This window comes from Fistularia commersonii, chromosome 23 (genome assembly GCF_037954325.1).
Source record: "Fistularia commersonii isolate RoL2024-O1a breed Wild chromosome 23, RoL_Fcom_v1.0, whole genome shotgun sequence".
Lineage (NCBI taxonomy): Eukaryota > Metazoa > Chordata > Actinopteri > Syngnathiformes > Fistulariidae > Fistularia > Fistularia commersonii.
In genome coordinates, this window is record NC_141306.1 from 14,919,795 (window position 1) to 14,940,186 (window position 20,392).

Here is a 20,392-nt window from a genome sequence, read left to right on the forward strand (position 1 = left end):
TGGCCAGAATACGGACACGGCAGTCTTGGAAGGAATGGCGCTCGTCCTCGGCGTGGCGGCTCTGCCGTGCTGCGCTGAGGTTATTCACCGTGACCCGGATGACCGAGGACCTCCGCACACATCAACTGGTTAATAGTTTTTATTTTCTCTGGCCATCTTTGCTATTTCAAATAAAAACATGTTTTTCATCATTCTACATGCAGCGCCAATGCTTTATCTGTCTGTGGTTTATTCAAAATGAATTCAGTTGCATTTTTTATGCTGTGGTCTCTGACGGTGTAACAATGTCATTTGCTATTCCTATTTCTTACATTATTTCAACATTTGGAAGGATCTGCATCCGGACGGCGCCCCGCGGCCGGGCGTTGACGGGGTTTTAAGTTTGTCACTCGCTGGTGAGGAATCTGGTTTCATGACTCCAGCCAGCCTTGTACCGTGGAACAGAGGAACACCAGCTGTTGCCATGGCTACCGATGTAAAATTAGAGCAACGCCAAGGTTGGAAAACTTACTGGTTCTTGCAATTGAACATGTCGAGAGGACAAACCAGTGTTCTTCTAAGGATACTAGAGTCGAGCTGGTCGATCGGGCGTCGGAAAGCCAGGAGGGTCTCAGATGGACGGAACTATTGCAGCCTAGACTTGTCGGCGTCCCTGTCTTTGTCCGTCCGTCCGTCCGTCCGTCCGCCTTCGCTACTGTCGCATTCGACAGCAGGACGGATCACTATTACGCAGGCAAACACGGCGTAATGCGCCAGTCGCTGTTCTTCCTTTCGGTCTCGGTCGCACTATTTGGCGGAGCGAAGCCGGGGCGGGGAGAGAGACGAAGATGCGGCAAGTTGGACGAAACAAGGAAGGAAACGACCAGGAAGAGAAAAATAAAAGCTTCTCATGATACCGTTGGATTTCAGAAGCGCCGCCTGTTCGCTACAGGTGCGGGAAAACCCGTGCGTGTGCCCAGACCATTGACACGCCTTTTACAAATGTACCGCACGGCAATTGTTAGTCTTCCGAGTAAGGTTTCTATTTCTCTATCTGGAATTAGACACGATGTTGAGTTTAATGACGCGCACTATTTCATCAAGCCCGTATTATTTTACGCGCTCGATGTGCTGCGCCAAATAAGTCGTCGTTTCTAAAGTTCGTGTGAAAAACGGCCACGTAAACCTTTGGTTTTTAACGCCGACGGCTGCATTTTAAAGGTGAAATGTTTAAATGTGAGCGCGGGAAGCTGACGTGACGCGCGTCGCAGGTGTTTTATTGTGAAAGGCCGAACCGGATGCGCGTCGTTCCGTCGAATCTGGCTTGACTTTCCGTGATGCGATGGCCGGAGAGTCTCCGCTCGATCGTGTGAAGTCGAAACGGGTTCGGTGGACACTCAACGGCGGGCGGGAAAAGCCACCGCGGTGCACGTCCACCTCCACGCACAAAAATAATCACGGTAAGACAGAAACCAAGGTGCACCTGTCCGTTTGCCCGTGTGTCAGCACGCAGGTAAACGGGCAAAAACAACACACACACACACACACACACACACACACACACACACACACACACACACACACACACAGAGCGCTCGTTTTGTCAGTCGCCTTCTCCCGCCCTCGGCTGGTCTGGCGGGGGCGGACGGCGGCAGACAGCCGCAGACCGAGCCCGGCCCGCCGCCTTCTTTCTGTCCGGGGAGCGCGGCCTTTTCCGCGCGCACACCGTCGGGCAGTCCCGCGGACGAGGCCCAGGCCCGATCCGAGCCGATCCGGCCCGGCCCCGCTCCCCCCTTCCTGCAGAAAAGGACTCCGAAATAAGCGAGCAACATGGCTGACGCGGGCCGACGCGGGGCGGCCCCGCAGAACCCGCCGGCCGCCCGTCGGTGCGGATCATGAGCGCATGTTTACGATCCGTTCCCGACGCTTAGCGGTTCCCCCTCGGCGGGAGACCGACACCGGGGCGACGGACGCAGTCGTTCGTTTGGCGCATCGTCCCGCTGGAAGAAGTGACATGAACCGCCTCTGCTGGAGTTTCCAGCCGCCGCCAGCGACGCCCCCCTTTGCAACTTGCAACCGAAGCAAAGGTCAACCGAAGCCCGACGGTGCAGGTAAAACCAGCGGCCGCAGGACTGGACGGTCACCCGTCCGAGTCTGGGCTTGGCAGATGCATGCGTTGTACGTGTGTGTGTGTGTTTTGTCTCATTTTTACTCGAAAAACGGAGTCACGGCCACACGTCTGCAGGACATCTGTTTGTCTTCACACATACAGAAGAAAATCTTGTCGCTGCAGTCGCGGTCCGAAAGTCTCGTTCGATCGGAGAGGCGGTAAACATCGTTCGGTGCTTTTGCCATCGGCGGCGTCCATGCAGACCACTTAGGTCTTCGGTTGAAGTCCATTTCAAGGGCTCTGTTTGGAGAATTATGAACGTTCCTAAATACTCGTCATGAAAAGGAAACCGCTTACTTTCATCCAGATTTGCTCACGAAATTCTGTGTCCCTGCGGATCATCCACGTCTTCATGTCCCGCATTGGTTTCAAACAGGCTTCTTGAAGATTCACCTGCTTGGGTTTCACCGGTACGGGAAGACGCCGTCCTCGTTTTCTTCCAATCATTAATTCCTGCGATTGCAAAGTTCCATTTGGTGGCGAGTGGCGTGGACGCAGTGCTAAATCTCCTTAACCTTCAGCTGTTAGAAACCTGAATGTGTGTGTGTGTGTGTGTTCACATCCTCCTTGTTTCCTCTCCTTTGATTATGCCAGGACGTTGTACATCAGCGGGTTGTAAGGCCGTCGTCGCTTTTACTTCCACGTTTAAAAGGAAGCCCCACCTCCATCCCAGCCTTTGAGTCGGATCGATTTTCACTTTTCCACATCGAATCCATTTTGCAAATTGAATCTAGTTTGATTTTATGGAAACTGGGAGAAATTAAATGTCATTATCGGTGTTTTGCGACAAATTACAAAGCGGCTTTCGGGCGTCCGCCTCTGGAAATCCAACTCGTATTTCATTCGTCTGGATTTTGAACCTGCGTGTTGGTTGAACGCAGAGCCCCGGCTGCGGTTCTACACGTGTTTTGTGCACGTGTTTTCTGTTTTGCGGTACCCTTTGTGTGATAGCGCCGCTGAAACGTCGGGTTTTTGATTTACGCCACTGTATTTGGCTTCTTTGTTTATTGAAAGGCAGCGCTGGCAAATTGGTGGTTCCAACAAATGTAATCAGGATACAGGAGGAGCCAAAGATTTATGAAATGTTGTCATCGTGGTGGAAGCGTGACACCGCTCGTGTCGGGTCCGAACACTTTTTCCAATACATTCCGACGCCATTGAAAAGAAATAGCAGTTAAGTTTCGGCGGCTAGATTTTGGGGGGATGACAGTCTTTGTGAAATGAACCCTTCATTTATCTCAAGAAGACCCGTGCGTTCTGATTTGAATTTAGCAGAAAAGCTGCTTTTTCAGCATTTGAATCCACGGGGCGCCGACAGGATGTTTGCTGTTAAAGCCTCGTGTTCAGGCTCCGCGGGATCAAAACATAAATGTCTCGTCATTTCCTAAGTCGTGCACGGCTAAGCAGGTATTTGGTGGCGGCGGCTGCTGAATACGAGCCTGACCGTCTGGGTGGAGGCCGATCATAAACCGGGGCGTCAGAGAGCTTCTTTCCTCAGGTTCCTGCCCGACCCACATACTGTGTCAGTGGAGCTCGCGCACCCACGCATTGGAGTGTCTATGAATGTTTTTAAACGTCTGAATTTAAGACACCTTTTGCGTGCGTTAACCCGTATGTACCTGACTGGCAGCGGCCGCCGTCACCCGTAGAAACCGGAACACGCCTCGCTCCTGTACTTTCATCCAGTGGTTCGGTGTTTGGTCCTCATCGCCGAAACACTACAGTGAAGCCTGGATTTGTCTTTCTGGTGCCGATGAGTTTTCGTTCATGTGTTTTCTAAAGCTTCCGCCTCACAGTACAAAGGACCCCGGTTGGGTTTCCACAGAGGGCCTTTCTGCGTGGAGGTTGCATGTTCTCCACATCTGCATGGCTTTCCTCCCGCAATCCAGAAACATGCAGAAGGTTAAATGGGCAAAATGGCCAACGCTTACGTGCGGATGGTTGTTGGTCTCTTTCTGTGGCCCTGCGATGGTCTGAGCGAAACCCGACTCGCCCGATCGCAGCTGAGATGGGCTCCAGCATCCCAGTCATCCCCGAGCGAAAGATCAGCGGTAGAAATGGACGGATGGATAGTTTCATCACAACCATGGCCTGATTTCAGCCAAAGACATACAGTCCTTATAAACAACTGGAAGTTCTTTGTTGTCATTCAAAAATTGAAATGTGTTGTTATTTCTGGGACACGATGCTCTATGGACTAGAAACAGTGACAGTGACCAAAAGACAGGAGGCAGAGCTGGAGGTCGCACTGATGAAGACGCTGAGCTTCTCTTTGGGAGTGACCAGGAGTGAGTCCATCATGTCTCATGTGTTAGATGTTTTGGAGAGAAGGTCAGAGAAGCCAGACTGAGATGGTTGGGTCACAGACAGAGGAGGGAGAGCCTAGAGAAAGACCAGAGAGAAGATGGACGGACCTGGTGAGAGAGGATATGAAGGTCGTTGGTGTGAGAGGAGGATCTCGAGAACAGGGTGAGATGGAGAAGATTGGTTTGCTGTGGAGACCCTGAAGGCAGAAGCCCAAAGGAGGAGAGGATTATATCTCAGACGGAGGGTGAATCATCGCCGGTACAGGAAACGGCAACTAGTACGGTGTCAACTTTCCATGAAATGTCATCATACCTGTGTAGCAATTATGAGGTCTAAAATAAAAACCGTTGGAATCGTCGATTCTTGAGAGACCGGATCTCACTCAGATCGTCACTGTTAAATCATCCCTTTTATTACCGATGCTAACGGCAGAAATCCATTCACCCACTGTTCATACATTCTGATTGACATTGAATTGCGGGTGCAGATACAGAATATGATATCGTGGTCTGTTTCAGATTCTTTTTGTCATCCGTTTTATTTGTAAGAATAGATACGAACCTTCATAAATATGGATGAATCAATATTTTAAGTGTTCAGTCGTGGTATATTAAGTGTTGATAATCCATTTGTCTGCCATCTTGTGCCGGAAATACTTTGCCCTCGCGTTAATGGTCAGAAGATGGCACTGATGTGCCGAGGTCCTGACATCTCCACAGACGTGGAGGCGGCCGCTTCTAAAGATGGTTCGGAACACGGTTTATATGATTTCATTTGTAGCCTCCTTGTTACATTTTGTCCATTTCCGCCCATAATTCAGTATTGTTTGTGTCAGCTTTTAGGGAAAACAACGGCCGACTGCTAACGCTACCTCACGATGCACGCTGTGTTAAAGTTGACGGATCGTGCAATGGCACTTTCTCCACCCAGCAGAAACTATGGATTGAATTCTCTATTGGTCACATCAGCATTCTCCAACAAGTGCTCGTGTACACCGTCTCCCCATACTCATTTTTAATTGCGCCAGTTGTGTTTGCGTCTCAAAATGAGTCTTTTCATGTCATCGTTCCCCATGTGTGATCGAAGCGCGGCATCAAGAAAACAATCATTGAATATCCAGAGAACATACAGAATACACAGAGTGCCTTCTTTCCTCCCATTTGGAGGGTGCGTAGTTGGGACTGTCTTGTTCCACACAGGGATTCACAGCATGACGCGCAAGCATGAAAAAATGATCAAACCCAAGGAGTCCGGCGTGTGAAGGATTAACATCCATTACAGCTGCTTTGCCTCGGGGAGCTTCAGTTGGATCCTCCGGTCGAAGCATCGCTGACGGCGTCTCCCTATTTACAGATGTCGCACAAATGAAGCTCATTATTACACGGTGCACCTTCCCGTAATTCAATCCATGATTTGGCCCAACTTTGTGCAGCGCGAGCTTGTCACCTTTCCAGGAGGCTGTAATGATTATTATGATGGTTGTTGTTGTTATTTTTTTTCACAAAAATGGAAAGAGTTGAGGCTTCACATGTATTGAATACAATCTTTTTATGGCTGGGGTAAAATTTCCGCTGCAAATATCAAACATGGAGCCGCCATGATTAAGCGAGCAAAGCCTTCTGTTGAAGAGGGATGATGTGTCTCAGTTTCAGATTTTTTTTAAAGGGTGAACGGTAACCAAGCCAAAACGGCTGTTGACATTAATAGCGGAGCTGCGTGTCACCTGGCCCTGCAAGGCAGAGCACATGGACCTTGGTGACATCTGAGTCATGTCCAAAACACACTTCACACAGGGTTGTGCATTGTTCAGAATCCCTTTCTGCATGTGCAGCATATTGTTTAAATAAGGTGCTTTGTGTAAGAGCTCGTCCCTGAATGCAAGTCGGGACTGTAAGCTCGCTTGTCCGAGCGCAGAGTTGAAATAGGGAACGGTTTGAGCTGAGACTTGATATAATCCAGATGTTTTGGTGGTGAAATGTTGGGTCGATCTTTGCACCGTACCAGTACGGTGTGTGTGTGTGTGAGTGTGTGTTCAGATCGGGCTCCCCCTCTCTGGTTTCAAACGGCCTCTCCGTCCGTCCGTCCGTCCGGCCGGCCGGCAGCGCTCGGCCCTTCACGACAACAGATGACTAATCGCGCGTTGCTCGGGGAAACAGGAGGGAAATCACCAGCAGCTGCAGACAAATACCGCAAAATGTCTCCCGTATTTCGGGAAGGTTAGTTTACTCTCCAGGTAAAGAGCCGGATGCAGGAGTGTCCATCGGTCTCTGCGGTCGAAATGCGTTCCGTTCGCTAAATAATCAAACCTCTATCGGAGGGAGGCCGGATATTCCGACAGTTGGAAATCTGACTCCGCGCCCCCCACTGTCAACTTCCACTTGTTCCCCCTCAGATATGCTGTTGTTTTGGGGGGAATTGGGACGACTGTTGTGGTTTCAAATTAACTCTGGCAACAACACTGTCTGGAGAGAAATAAAGCACCGATTAGCATGAATCAACTCAACCACAAAGTATCATTGAAACGATCACCAACGGCAAGGTTAAACCAACTGAGCTGGTTAAAAAAAAAAGACCAGATGGAAACCGGCGTTGGGTCAGATTTGTGGAGTACGTGGCTGCGTCGTGTTTTATGAAGCTGGCGGCAGCGAGGAAGCTGGAACCTTACAGACTTAGATGCATGACGCTGCATCTTCACCAAAGACTTTTCTATAGATCTTTATTTTTCAAATCTCAGGGGACCAGTAATGTAATGTTATGTAAACTTTGATGTTGCATCCAGATTGATGAGTTTGGCTCATATATATTGACTGAAATCCAGAAAAAGGAATAGTAAAACTGCAGTCTGGTGTCGGCCATAAAGAGGAAAAAGATATCCGTGTTAACAGTTTTCTTGAGTCTTTAGTCAACTAAAGCCAAGCAAAGAATGACAGGATGACCAAATATGTAAGGAATGAAAACCCAACTTTGCTGCAGGACTGAGAGTCCACTTCAAACAAGCAGAACAAATTAACACTGAACACCACCGCTAGTTTCCTGGATTCCCTCCTTTCCAAACTGATGATAAGAGAGGAGGAAATCCAGGGAACTAATAGTGTCGTTTAATGTGACTTTTGTAAATGGACTTGTCGAGTGATCGCTTGTTCCGCTTTCGTATTTTGCCAAGCAAACCCCTTTTTTTATGTGAAAATGACGGCTTACTGCACGTCTTTAAATTAGCATCAGTTTTCAGATGTAGCTTTGAAAATGGTCATTTTTCACATACAGAACAAACAAAATCTCAGATCCCCAACATCTCTGTTTGATAGTTGTTTATCAACCACGAAGCAGCAATGAAGTTCAAGACAAATAACCTTCCAGTTATTACTAATTCTTTAAAGGTTCCATTCAACAAACGTGCAACCTGCTTAGGACAGGAAGGACAAAGGAATTTCACCTATTGGGATCAAAAAGTTTATCTTATCTTACACTTATGGTGTAGTATTAGTTGTATGGTGTGCACCGAGCACACACACACACACACACACACACACAGCACTGAGTAGTGCAGTGAACAAACCCTCAAGAGACACGATGGGAAAATATTTAACAGGATGATAAGGAAGGCGGCGAGAGACGGAGATAATGAGACAAACCAAATTCACCCGCAGCTAAGATGAGGGAATATGAAGAAGCGAATGTAGCGCTCGGCTTCACCGTGACGACGGCGGGAGACGAGGAAAGGCCGCGGTGTTTACCGTCTAAAAATGTAGGCAGCGACAGCATGAAGCCAAAATTAATGGCAGACATCACACCCTTGTTGCACCGACAAGCCGCTTGAGTTTTTCCTGCAAAAACGCGCCGGATTTTGGGAACAATTTGTGAAACCTACTTCAGTAAAGCAGCGAGCACTGTGACGCTAATAAATGTTCATAAAGTTAATTCTTTATTGCAAGTTGATTTATATTTCTTTCTTTTTCTTTTTTTGAATGTTAATAAGGATATAGTGTTGTGCAGATTTTATAGAGAAATGACAGTATTTATAGTTGTGGTGGAAAGTGGAGGGGGTGGGAAATGTTTTCTTCTTCCTGGGGGGCGTAACAGAAAATCCTCAGGAAGCGCTGCTTTACATGTGTTGAGTCTTTCATTAATTATTGTCTTATTAACGACACAAGGCCCAAACCTGTGTTTCAAAATAACCAAGCAATTAGTGCTTTATCTAATGGATTGTTTTCAAACTCATGGTTTCAATGAAAAGTCAATTTCACATTCATACACATTCATGTGCATGTCGCTCAGGGTTTTTCTTACCTTTACAGGATTGTGATGTAAGGAAGCAGCAGGTGTCACAGGTAGCACACACTTTTCTGCTGATTTGTCACCAAAATAGCCTCAGATTTGACCAGAGTCATGTGTCACTCGTGCACAGCAGACTTGGTGGTGCTGCATCTCTGCATCTCTGCATCTCTGCATCTCTGCATCTCTGCAACTTGAAGTCTTTCCAGCGATGACATGACTTACGTAACCCCCCCCCCCCGTTTGCAGATAAATAAAACGGGGCGCGAGCCGCAGAGTAATCATCAGTCTCGCGTTGAGGCGGATCCACACGAGTCCTTTCACCTCTGATGCAAAGCACGCTGGTTCATTTGTCGAACAAATCTCATTTAATTTCTATTTCATTGTCAAGTGGTTTTCATGTGTACTGAGTTGTTGGTATTTGTAGATTCACATTTTGTTGGACTTTTCTAGAAAACAAAATTATGTAACATCGCCGTTTATTCAGGAGTGGGATTTTTTTTCGCTGTTTTGCGCCGTTGGTGATTAGATTGACATTTGAATTTTTGGTGTGAGTTTACTTCTACTTTAATGCATAAGCGCTCTTTTAGGGGAAAAATTAAAACTAAAAACTAAAATAAATAATGGTGGAAGTGGAAAAGGTCAGTTTACTAAAAATGAAATGTGGGATATTCTCTTAAGAAATGTAAACATTCACTGCGGACAACATTGTGCAAAACGCCACATCTTTAGTTCAATGCAAGTCCAGGGAAGCTTCTTGTCTTCTCTCCTCATTCCCACATTCTGGCTTGGATTGTGGTGAAGCTGGAGAGAAACACAAGATGTTTCCAAATTTTTGCCCAAGACACTTTGTCTAACAAGAAAATGAATTAATTGCTGCCTCTTTTTAGTGTTTATTTGTTTCATCAGAATATTTTATTATTGTAACATAGCATAACTGTATAACATAACACAGTAATTAAAATGTTTCATGTCTTACAAATTTTCATGCTAATTCAAAAGCTATTTGTTGCAGGTTTTTAATGAAATCAGGTTATTAGTTTGGACAATCGAGTGGAGGTCATTTATTTTTAGATCAAAATTCCCAGTCACTTAGATTACATAAATAAGTCATGATTCTTGAATTTTATATGGATCAAGTTATTTTCTCAAAGGGTTCTGTTGTAAGAACTGATTTGGTTAAGAAAGAAGACAGAGTTATGAAATGTGTTTCAGGTTAAGACCTTCAATATGTTGAATGATCACCCACATTGCAGTCGCCCCGAGGGGATCAATAACCTGTTTTTGAATCCGACCACATCTGTGAATGTGTTTTTTTTTTTTTTTCCCCAAAAATATCTCCTGTTCAAAACCAAATGTGATTTTTGAGCTTGTTAAGACCACACTGTTCCAGAATAATGTAAAAAAAATGCAGATGTGTGAGAAATCTCAGGACAATAGATCTGATGACTTTTTTAATACGTGATTATAATGCAGTCTTTCAATTTGTCATTTCATGAGTGGAAAACAACTTTAAATCACAGCTGGACTCTTGAATTTGTCTTTCCCCAAACAAAGTAGTCGATTCTTTTCGATGTCATTGCGGCGTCTCGAACGCTGCAGAATTTCTACCGCTATCAGTCAATGAAATAACAGTTCTCGACTCTGTTATTTTGGTATTTTCCTGCATTAGGTCCGGTCCTGGTCTTCCTCTGCACTGGTGAGTCGTGAAGACCCAGACCTGCGTTGAACACCCGAGGAGTCAGCGCTCCCGGAGAGGAGATTTGGTAAATACTGCAAAATCTGCTTCAACAGAGTGACGCTTTTAGTTTTTGCTTGTCGATGAAGTAGTTTGTTGAACTCGAGCGTCTGGTTCAAACTGCGCCTGTTCACTCGATATAAACATGACATTTCACAAGCGAGCGCCCGTCCAGGCCTAGTACACTTCTGTCACATTCATCTCCCTCATTCATAGTTGCTGTTTCAGACCCAGTTTGCATCACAGTGGAAAATATGTCCACATGGCATGAAGAACATTTAGGATGAGTGAGGCGTGTTGTTGTAATTCCCTCGGTCGCCACTAGGTGGCAGCAAGTGCACCTGTCAGTGTTTGTGCTCCTGACTGTTGTGTGTTTTGGTTGACAGGTGTTTGCGTGTGTGTGAGTGTGTGTGTGTGTGTGCGCGCGTGTGTGTGTGTGTGTGTGTGTGTGTGTGTTGTGAGCTGTGAGCTGTGTGGCGGGGCAGCCTGGCTGCCTCCCTGCCTCCTGATGAATGAAGAGCACTCCGGGACACAGAGACACAGCTGATACAGGTCAGAGCTAGTCCTCACTGCTGTTTGATGCATCTTTAGTTTTTAAACAAATGCATTAATCTGGTGCACTTTTAGCATCCAGATCCAACGCTATACTTTCCATTTAGTTAACAGTTTTGTCGTAAAGACAAGAGCTTCTTATAGTGGAGTCACCTAATTGATCCTGTGGACGACGACAAAAATACAGTGTGTACGGTGGGGTCGCAGTGAACACACCTGTATTGGCCAGCACTATTCATTATTCTTGAATTCATTTATTGAAATGCTAAGGTAATTCTTTATAGTTTCTATTTCAGGCGATTTTTAGGACACCATTACCATAGAAACAGGTGGAGGTGCAAAGAATCATGAAGATGTATGTTTGTCTGAATTACCCAGCGAGCTGATAATTTCCGTGTCTTCTGGCAGTTTGAAAAGCTGAAACATTGCTTTCGCTTCTGCGGGACAAAATACAACAAAATACAGGGACGTTCTCAGTACCTGGAGCTTCCTTGACACCCAATTAATATGCTATGGAAAATAAATTGAAGAACCGGACCATCGTTCGACTACACTGTTGTTCAACACGTGGAGCCGATGTGTCCCGTAGGAAAGGATTAGCAGCCGCTTGATTCAGACTTAGCAGGGAAGCATGAACGAGTCAGAGTTTACATTACATGAGCTATTTCTTTTTATTCAAATGTTCAGCTGATGAAAGACATCTTCGAATGATATCTTCTCGGGTGTTAATTCGATGTCTATTCTCTGTGTTCCTCGCTTGGGTTCCCGCTGTGTTGTAGCTCAGGCCACCGAGCCAATGCAAGTCAAGAGCTCGAGCAATTTCCTCGTAAAGAATTCCAATAAGTTATTTGAAGTGTTTTGTTTTTGCCTTGTTTATCTGTTTGTTCACTTTTGAGCTGCGAAGCTGATGGAATGGTTTCTGTCAGCAGGAAATGCAGGAGTTTCTGCAAATATGATGAAGAAAAAGAATCCGCACAAGTGAGTGGAGACGCTCCGCTGTCTGAACAACGGTGTTTCTGTCATGTCTGACGGCTAACGTTGTCGCACGTCTTCCGGAAGGAAACACAAGAGCAGTCTGGGTCCGACCACCAAAGTTCTGTCACAGCCACGGCGCAACATTGTCGGCTGCCGGATCCAACACATCTGGAAGGACGGAGGGGGTCACGTGGTCTGGAAGGGAACCGTCCTCGACCAGGTAACCAGATCAACGATCCTGAATCGCCGTTTCGGCTCCGGTGGCGTGCTGTACGTACGACTTGGTTTCGGTGCTTTCTCACACTTCCTGAAACGTCTCACCAGCTCTGCGCTCTATTACGTGTTGAAGGTTTGAAGCAAAATGCATGACGGAAAGCACACGATTTCAAATGTGTCTCCAGGTGCCAGTGAACCCGTCTCTGTATCTGATAAAATATGATGGCTTTGACTGTGTTTACGGCCTGGAGCTCCATAAAGACGAGAGGGTTCAGGGACTGGAGGTGCTTCCCGACAGACTGGGTGAGTCAGCGTCTCCGGCATCTTCCAACTCAGGACAAGGTCCTGGCGCGAACAAAGAAAGGGCTGATTGCTCTGTGAACAATTCAACATTTGCCTTTCAATTGCATTAAATAAGATTTTGCCCATTTTCAATCCTGCAGACAGTCCTTAGGCTGTCAGTGACCCGGTTTAAACGGGCAATATTAATCCAGTCTCAACTTTATCAAGACCGGAAATCAAAACGCCGCCACTGATAATATAATATTCCTATTAGCTTAACCTCGATGAGGTCAATAATTAAATCCAAACCTGTCATTGTTTTCAGTCCTATTGCCATTGTTGTGGACATACACAAGCCTCAATCATGATGCGACGACCTGAAAATGATTGACCTTTTCCTATTTACAACTCAAACTTCCTTCGAGACCGCAGCTGGTCGACGCGCTGTGTTGCAGCCGAATGGAAGAGCGACGTCCTGGACGCTGTCAACATAAACCAGTCCATAAATAACCAAGAGTCTCTGCAGTGTTTGTCAATGAAAGAGCCGCATTTCTATTTTGCCTCTTACTGCAATGAAAATAGTGTCTTTAGCCACAGCTTGTGAAACCGTCCCGACCGCAGCGGCAACATGACCCATGACAACACTTGACTTGTTTGCAGAAGACATGAGCGTTTTAAAGAAAAAACAAATCACACACACAAACGCTCGGTCGAGCTTATGAAATGATAAAGCTTTGCCTCGAAACAGATGAAGTTGCTGCCATGGCAACGATAAATAGCAGCGACTTCCAATGAAAAAAACAAATCACCAGTATTAAGACGCCAAGATTTGTTACCATGAAATGCCCGAACATCAGGGAAAAATGACATTTTATTTTGCCAGATTAACTGCGGTACTCTTACTCTAAGTCCGTACTTGGATGCTAACTGTCGGCAAACACTTGGTCAACAGTGAAAACAAACAAAGTGATAGAATTTCAAGTGTCGTCTTGTTTATCTTCTGCAACTTTAAAAGTTACATATAGATATCCTCGGTCGAAAATGATGTCCGAGGCCTCGCGGACCGAAGACGTGCCTTCTCCTGGTCGGTGACGTGATTTCTATGGTTTTCATCCCGTAGCCAAATCCCGCCTGACAGACGTCAACCTAGCAGACGCCATGATCGGCAAGGCGGTGGAGCACATGTTTGAGACCGAGGAAGGCCCGAAGGAGGAGTGGAGGGGAATGGTTCTGGCCCGAGCCCCCATCATGACCACCTGGTTCTACATCACCTACGAGAAAGACCCTGTCCTCTACATGTACCAGCTGCTGGACGACTACAAAGAGGGAGACCTGCGTATCATGCCCGACTCCAGTAAGTCCTCAAACTGTGCACGAGCTGATGATGAAATGATCATGTCGGTGTTGACAAAAGCTAATCGAACTCTGTCTGGGTCGGGAGGAAGGTCATCGTCGAGTAAAGGTCTTCACTTTTAGTTTGTTTTTTCTTACAATTTGCTGGTAAACTTACCGTATGTTCTGGACCGTTGAGCGCACCTGAATATAAACCGCACAAGCTAAAAATGAACAAATAACTATATGTGTACATATATTGGCCGCACTTGTCTATAATCTGCAGGTGTCCATGTTGTAACACGAGATATTTACACAGGAACGTTTCTTTAAACTTTAATTAAGTACGCATCGGTCAAATACGTGCTGGAAAAACTTTTTTGCAAACACGGCTGATCAAGAAGATGAATGATAAATAACTCAAGGAAAAGTCCATCCATCCGTCCGTTTTCTCTCCCCGCTTTGTCCTCCGGCTGATCGCCATCTATATCTTCCTCCCGTGCACTAAAACCGTTAAAGTCGTCTTCTTCCGTGTCTTCGAACGGCCACCATCACTTCGTCGCGCTCTTCCTCGGTCTCTCTTTGGTTGTTGCCGTCGGTGTGACTTTTGTCTCGAGGCGAATTCGCGCTTGTGCTGACTTCCAAGACGATTTCTTTCGGGAACGTTTCTTTTGCCGTCGTCATCTGCTTAAGAATCACCGTTGGTGGCAGCTTTTGTCCGGATGCGGTGCAGCTCAGAACACAAGTTCACAGCGTTCTCTCGTGGCCGGTTGTTTTCAGCGTGACGGGCGATGTGCCGCTTGTGTTAACGGTCCAAGTTCGAGGCAGGTCAAAGGTCAAGGGTACCTCATCCATATTCATGAAGTCGTCTGGTCCGATGGAATTCTCAGCTATTGTTTGAGTTAATTTGCGGATGTTGGTAACTTTTTCCTCGTCCGTGTCCTGATGGGCAGACTTTTTTTGACTCATTAATCTGATCCACATCTCAAGTTTAGTTTTTAGTTTAGTTTAAAAAGTTTATTAGGACAGTGTACAATAACATTAAGCACAGAGGCAGAGAAATTTGTACCAGATTGTAGCTCATAGCTAATTTCCATCTGTAGTTCTGGGAAGATAATACAAATATAAAACTGTACAAATAGACAATATATTTAAAATATACAAATAGGCAATAAAATAACTATACAATATATAAACTGGCAATAAAATAAATAAATTCAAGTTGAAAGTGATATTGTTGTGATATTATTAGTTTGGTCATCTGATGGCGAAATACCCGTCTGGTATTGTTAGTGTGAGCATGTTTGCTGCTCCAGAATCACTCCAGCGTCTTCGATCTTGCTTTCGGTGGCGATCGTTTTGGCTTTCAGCCGGATCTGCATGCTGGAGACGCCTCAGCTGTCTGCTGTGTCTGCGTTCTCTGAAGCTTTTGCTGCCTTTTTGCGTCGAGTCGTTTTTTCACGTCTCACCATCGTCACCATTCATGGATGCCAAGCTTTCGTGCAGCAGGTTCTTTCCTTCTTTGGCAGCCGGATCGGTCGCCTTTGATTTTAAAGCGGCATCACGTGCATATTGTGTGTGAATCAAGTGTAATTTCAATGGTCCGTTGGTGCGACGAGGCTAAATGTTTTGGCAGCATGAAGCTCTTCAGCCCCGTCAGTGTCTTTCTCAACAACCCTTGGACACGCTACCAAGAGCTGGGAATACAACCAGGAATTTTCGCTTCCAAAGACGATCGCTTGTCCTCTCGGCCCCCCCCACCCTAAAGTCACGGGTAAAGGCTATTGTCCGAGTTAATTATTTGTCCGAGAATCATGAAACCCGGGACGTGATGGTCAACCGCCCATTGTGCCAGTAGAGGGTACATATGAGGTTCGTCTTGATGCTGAGACTGGTGTGACTGTTGCATCTCAGGCCTGGTGAATTATCAGTAGTTTCCCATTGGATCACCGAGTGTTTCAGCCTTCCAATGACACCCTTGACACCCTCATGGACGGGGACGGTTCTGGGGGATGATTGAGCGGGTCGTGTTGAGGCTCTTTGAGCCCGGCAAGAGTCCTTCCACTTGATCCAGATCCACTGGATGCGTCTTTCGGCCTGTTCATAGACTGACCTTACTATCCGTTGCAGAGCCGGCCCGTGGATGCCAAGGTCTTTCAGCGGCCCGATGGTGGAAGAAGCCACACGACCTCAGCATCCCACCTCAACCGGATAGATTTTTGCAATCCACCCATGTCGCTGAGTGTCTGCTGCCAGTTCTGTGTAGCACAGCATGGTCTCTTGCGCTCGTAGGCTTCTTCTGCTGAGCCCTCCCATGGGACTGGGAGTTCTGTGACTCAAGATCTCACATATCCAGCGTAGAAACAGGTTTCCCTGTAAAGTGAATTCCTACTCTGCTGTCTTAGAAGAGTGTAAACATTATTATAAATATTATTATAGATATGAATGCAGACTTTGCAATGGAACAGTGAGTAGAATACAGTGCAGTAAGATGTTTGAGTGCAGTTAGTGTGCAAGGATGAGTGCACTTTGAGTACAAATACAGTGGCAGTCGACGTTACGGGTGCAGGGACAACAATGAGTGTCGGCTTTTTTTAAGTGTCCGATGGCAGTCGGGTAGAACGAGTTCTTTAATTGTGTCGTTCTACATTTCACACTCCCGTACCTCCAGCCGGAGGGTAAGAGTGTGAACGGTCCATGCTGGGGGTGGGCGTGGTCCTTGGCATGGAGTGATTTAAACAGACTTCAATGATGGAGAGTACCAGGTCCGGTTTAAGGGAAGCGGCTGCAATCTAAGGTGGGAAGATTGGTTGCTGGCCAATATCAACTAGCATCTTCCAGTCCCGGGACAGTTTCAGCTGTCCAGCTTCTGGTTTGGGAAGGAGATGCTTGTGATTTTTCTACTGGTGGCCTGATGGAATTGGTTGGTCTGAGGGGCAAGGAGTGGATGTTATTCCACTTGCCCTCAAGAGCTGCTGTCAGACCCAGAAGGACCTGGTTGTGCCTCCAGGTGTAGCGGCCTCGTCTGAAACTGGTCTTACAATCGGTCGAGACATCAGTGTCGCTGGAGTTGGCCAGAGGGCACAGGTATGGTGTTCGCCAGACCACCGATAATGGTCTTTTGGAGATGGGAGCTCATCGTCGGTGGCTCTGATGATGAAGCTCATGTTGCACTGACTTTCCCAGAGCTCCTCCAGCCGAGCTCTCTCTTCTCCAGGCCTTCCCACTTCATCTGTTCTCCCTGCTAGCAAGACAGACAGCCTTTGTGCTTCTTTCTGCCTCGTCTCGGCGGCGCGCCCCCTCGACCACCGTTTTCCTCCTCTCTGATATTGAGGCCAAGTTGGCCTGCTTGCTGTGAGGCCAAAGCCTGCTTTTCCCTGCTCGGGCCCGATGCACCACGTCGGATGTTGTCCGTTTCCGTCCCGTTACCAGGGGTGAAGCACCGGTGCTGATGTGGTCGATGTGGTCTCCGGACTCTTCGAAGTCATCTGGGGTCTCACTTTGGAGCTCTTGTGCTCTTCGGTGAGGCTTGTGATAGGCAGGGACACCAAGCCACTTCTTCTCGTATGAAGTCATGGTTCGCTCCGTCTTCTACCCAGTTGTTAATTGGGAGCTTGTAGATAGTGAGTGGCCACATTACCCGAGGGAGAAGCCCAATTTGTAGGCACCAGAGCTTGAGCTAACCTGGTAGGGTCTTGTGGATGTTTTCAAGACTGCTACTGATGTCCTGCCTTATTTGCTGCACTTTGTCTTTGTCCCTGAGGTTTATGTCGTACCATCTGCCCAGGCTTTTGACCGGTTGCTCTCACACTGTCGCTCACCCTAACCCTGGTATTCCTCACCAGTGCAGAACCTCCTGTCTTTAAGCTTTCCCTTGGCTATCGAGATGCTCGGTCACTTGTTCAACTTGATTTTCATCTGGGCCCACTTGATGTTCACCTGCAGTCCTGCAAGGTGGTTCCATGTTGCAGTAGTAGTTAAAGAACATCACAAATTGGCAGAAAAACTGACCACATCTCTGAGCAACCTACACATTGCAACGACTAAACAACCAAAAATGAGGACACACTTAACTGACCGTGTTGAAGAATTTACCTGAAGATGAGGAAGAAATAAGTTTACAGTCAGCAAGTGGTTACCCGAAAAAAGTTTGAAATTTATAAGCGGTTATCGGAAAACGGTCCATATACGACTCAGGGCGCCTTTCTGTGTGGAATTTTCATCTTGTCGCCGTGTCTGCGAGGGTTTCGCAAAAACCCAACTTATCGTGGAAAAATCTGCGATATGATTTTGTACTGCGATGCAGTGAGACAGCGAGAGGTGAACCGCGATAAAGTGAGGTACTGCTGTATGTCTGGCAACCGGCAGGCGCCGTAGAGAGGACGATGATAGACTTTGATCGGCTTGCGCTCCACTGAAATTACCGAGCTACCTCGACCATCACCAGGATCGGGGCGCTACCTCGGGCGCCGCCGGTCGAGTGGAGAGGCGCCTGTTGACACGGGAACACCGACATTTGTTTTTCCATGATGAAGAATACTATTTTATAATATCCTGCTTTCTCTCTGGCAGCCTGTTCTATACGGGTTTGAGAATTTGCATCAAAGCAGTAAGTAATTCCTCTACCTCCCTGTGTAGACGACAGCGTCCCAGCAGAACGGGAACCCGGTGAGGTGGTGGACAGTCTGGTGGGGAAACAGGTGGAGTACGCCAAAGAGGACGGCGGCAAGCGCACGGGAATGGTGATCCACCAGGTAGAAGCCAAGCCCTCTGTCTACTTCATCAAATTCGATGACGACTTCCTCATTTACGTCTACGACCTGGTCAAAACTTCTTAAGACTTCCGCCCGAGAAAAACTTAATGCAGCATGTGGCGACACATCTGATGCGTTCGGTCCAGCACTCGCTCCTCAGACGATTAAAGACCGGAGGACTGAAGACCCCGGAGGGAAAAACACTCATCCTGACCCTCTCAGACCCTCTTTAAGCTCAAAGACCAGCCTGTCCTGTTTTTGGATCAAAAATCTGGTGAAGCCCAAAACCAACGGGGACCACAAAATTGAAAGTCCTGAATTCATGGGCCGTCGACCTTTCGATAAATCGAAAATTGGAAAAGGAAATGATTGGGAATACGCATGTTTTGTAGAAAAAAAAACACTGTCTGATATTATCAAGTTAAATATTTACATGATAAAGATCTTAGACTACAAGGGCAAACCCAGAGGTAGAAATCTTGTTTTCCAGATTCAAGACTTGATCACACAAGAATAGTACAAATGTATAATTGAATTAGTTTTGTAGTTTTTTTTTCTTGCTAAATTGCTACTTTAACTTGTGATTTATATCCTCGTGATCGATGGCTTCATAATATCAGAGAGTGTCTTTCTAAGTCAAAAACACCACTTCAAACTTTAAACGTCAGATTTTGTTTCCAATGATCCCTAAATTCTCTCTCTCTCTCTTATTTATTTTTTTTAAATTAAGGAACTCGCAGTAGCCCGAATACTCCGTCCGGGGGGCAAAGTTGTTCACGTTTCAATTTTTCTGTAAAAAGGTGTTAAAGCAGTGCTCGTTCATGAAACCCCGAAGCTCATTGGGGGAAAAAAACAACAAAAAAAACAACATTGGAAAAGAATCCTTCAGAAGTCTTTCTTTTGGTGAGGGTGGAAAGATTTCTCACCAAGTTTTCTATATCAACTTACTTCTGGCCTCAGAAAAATGACTTCCAACCAAGACGTGGAAGGAGCTGCTTCGACCTAAAGTCTGTGAGTCAAACAGAAAGGAGGAAATCCAGCGCCCTTTTGGTTTTCATGACTGGTTCCATCACAACCACGCGGAAGCCCTTTTTGAACGCCCGATTAATTCTGCTGAAGTCAAACTGAAACTCACCCGAAAAAGTCACAGATACATCTTTTCCATTCAAGAAGAAGCAAACTTGTATTTTTACGGTATCAACCAAAAAACAAAATGTTTATTTCCTACTTCAGCGCGGATAAGAAATCATTTGGGTGATAAGGGTCGTCTTATTTTTCGAGTTTTGATTTGACTCATTGACTCCTGTACTTTGTTCGACTTTTTCAGGCTTTTGTTGGTTTCATTGTTGTTTTCTATATTTTTACATAGTGTTTTTTTTTTCTTTTCAAGTCTATTTTGCAAGACCATCTCACAGTTTTGTCTTCCGGATGAAAAGATTCACCCGACAAGCGACTCTGCTTTGTCTCATAGTTTGGATTTACAACAGGGTAATTTCCAGTATTCCATATTGTTGTTTTGCCTGCCAAAACTGGCTTCCGCATGAGGACAGAAACCATGACATTTTCCTGCAGCCTTTAAGATCTGGGCCACAAAGATGGACGACATCAGATCGATTGCAAAGGGGTCGCCTCTGAAGGAGGAACTACTAAAAAATACGGAACTAGTCTTCGTAAAGATCTGGGGGGCTTCAGTTGTACAGAAGAAAAGGGGACATTTATTCTAGAGCGTAAACAGGCTTCATTTCACCACCTTCAGCTGAATATTCAAGAAGACTGTGATGGAATTCTCGTCTAAAGATGTCTGCAGTTCAGAAC

The 20,392-nt window shown here is 46.3% G+C and overlaps 1 protein-coding gene across 3 annotated transcripts; it reads left to right on the forward strand.

Annotated features, from left to right (window-relative positions):
- The first annotated feature begins 1,299 nt into the window (after positions 1–1,299).
- On the forward strand, positions 1,300–19,982 carry LOC147221126 (spindlin-Z-like). 3 transcript variants are annotated; one of them, XM_086170172.1, is made up of 8 exons: positions 1,300–1,439; positions 10,401–10,494; positions 10,853–11,018; positions 11,948–11,996; positions 12,078–12,213; positions 12,395–12,512; positions 13,612–13,845; positions 18,462–19,982. In XM_086170172.1, exons 3-8 carry the CDS (start codon positions 10,979–10,981, stop codon positions 18,659–18,661), a joined length of 777 nt encoding a protein of 258 aa, XP_086026298.1. In that variant the 5' UTR covers positions 1,300–1,439; positions 10,401–10,494; positions 10,853–10,978; the 3' UTR covers positions 18,662–19,982. The 3 variants fall into 3 exon arrangements, with proteins under 3 accessions (XP_086026298.1, XP_086026299.1, XP_086026300.1); XM_086170173.1 differs by lacking the exon at positions 1,300–1,439 and adding an exon at positions 1,860–2,090; XM_086170174.1 differs by lacking the exons at positions 1,300–1,439; positions 10,853–11,018 and having other exon boundaries at positions 10,473–10,494.
- Positions 19,983–20,392: the final 410 nt, after the last annotated feature.

Bases quoted from the DNA above. Each gene is read 5' to 3' on its own strand.
- LOC147221126 (XM_086170172.1), top strand. From the start codon at position 10,979: ATGAAGAGCACTCCGGGACACAGAGACACAGCTGATACAG. The intron at 11,019-11,947 runs GTCAGAGCTAGT...TTCTGTCAGCAG, and splicing joins CAGAGACACAGCTGATACAG to GAAATGCAGGAGTTTCTGCA. The intron at 11,997-12,077 runs GTGAGTGGAGAC...GTCTTCCGGAAG, and splicing joins AAGAAAAAGAATCCGCACAA to GAAACACAAGAGCAGTCTGG.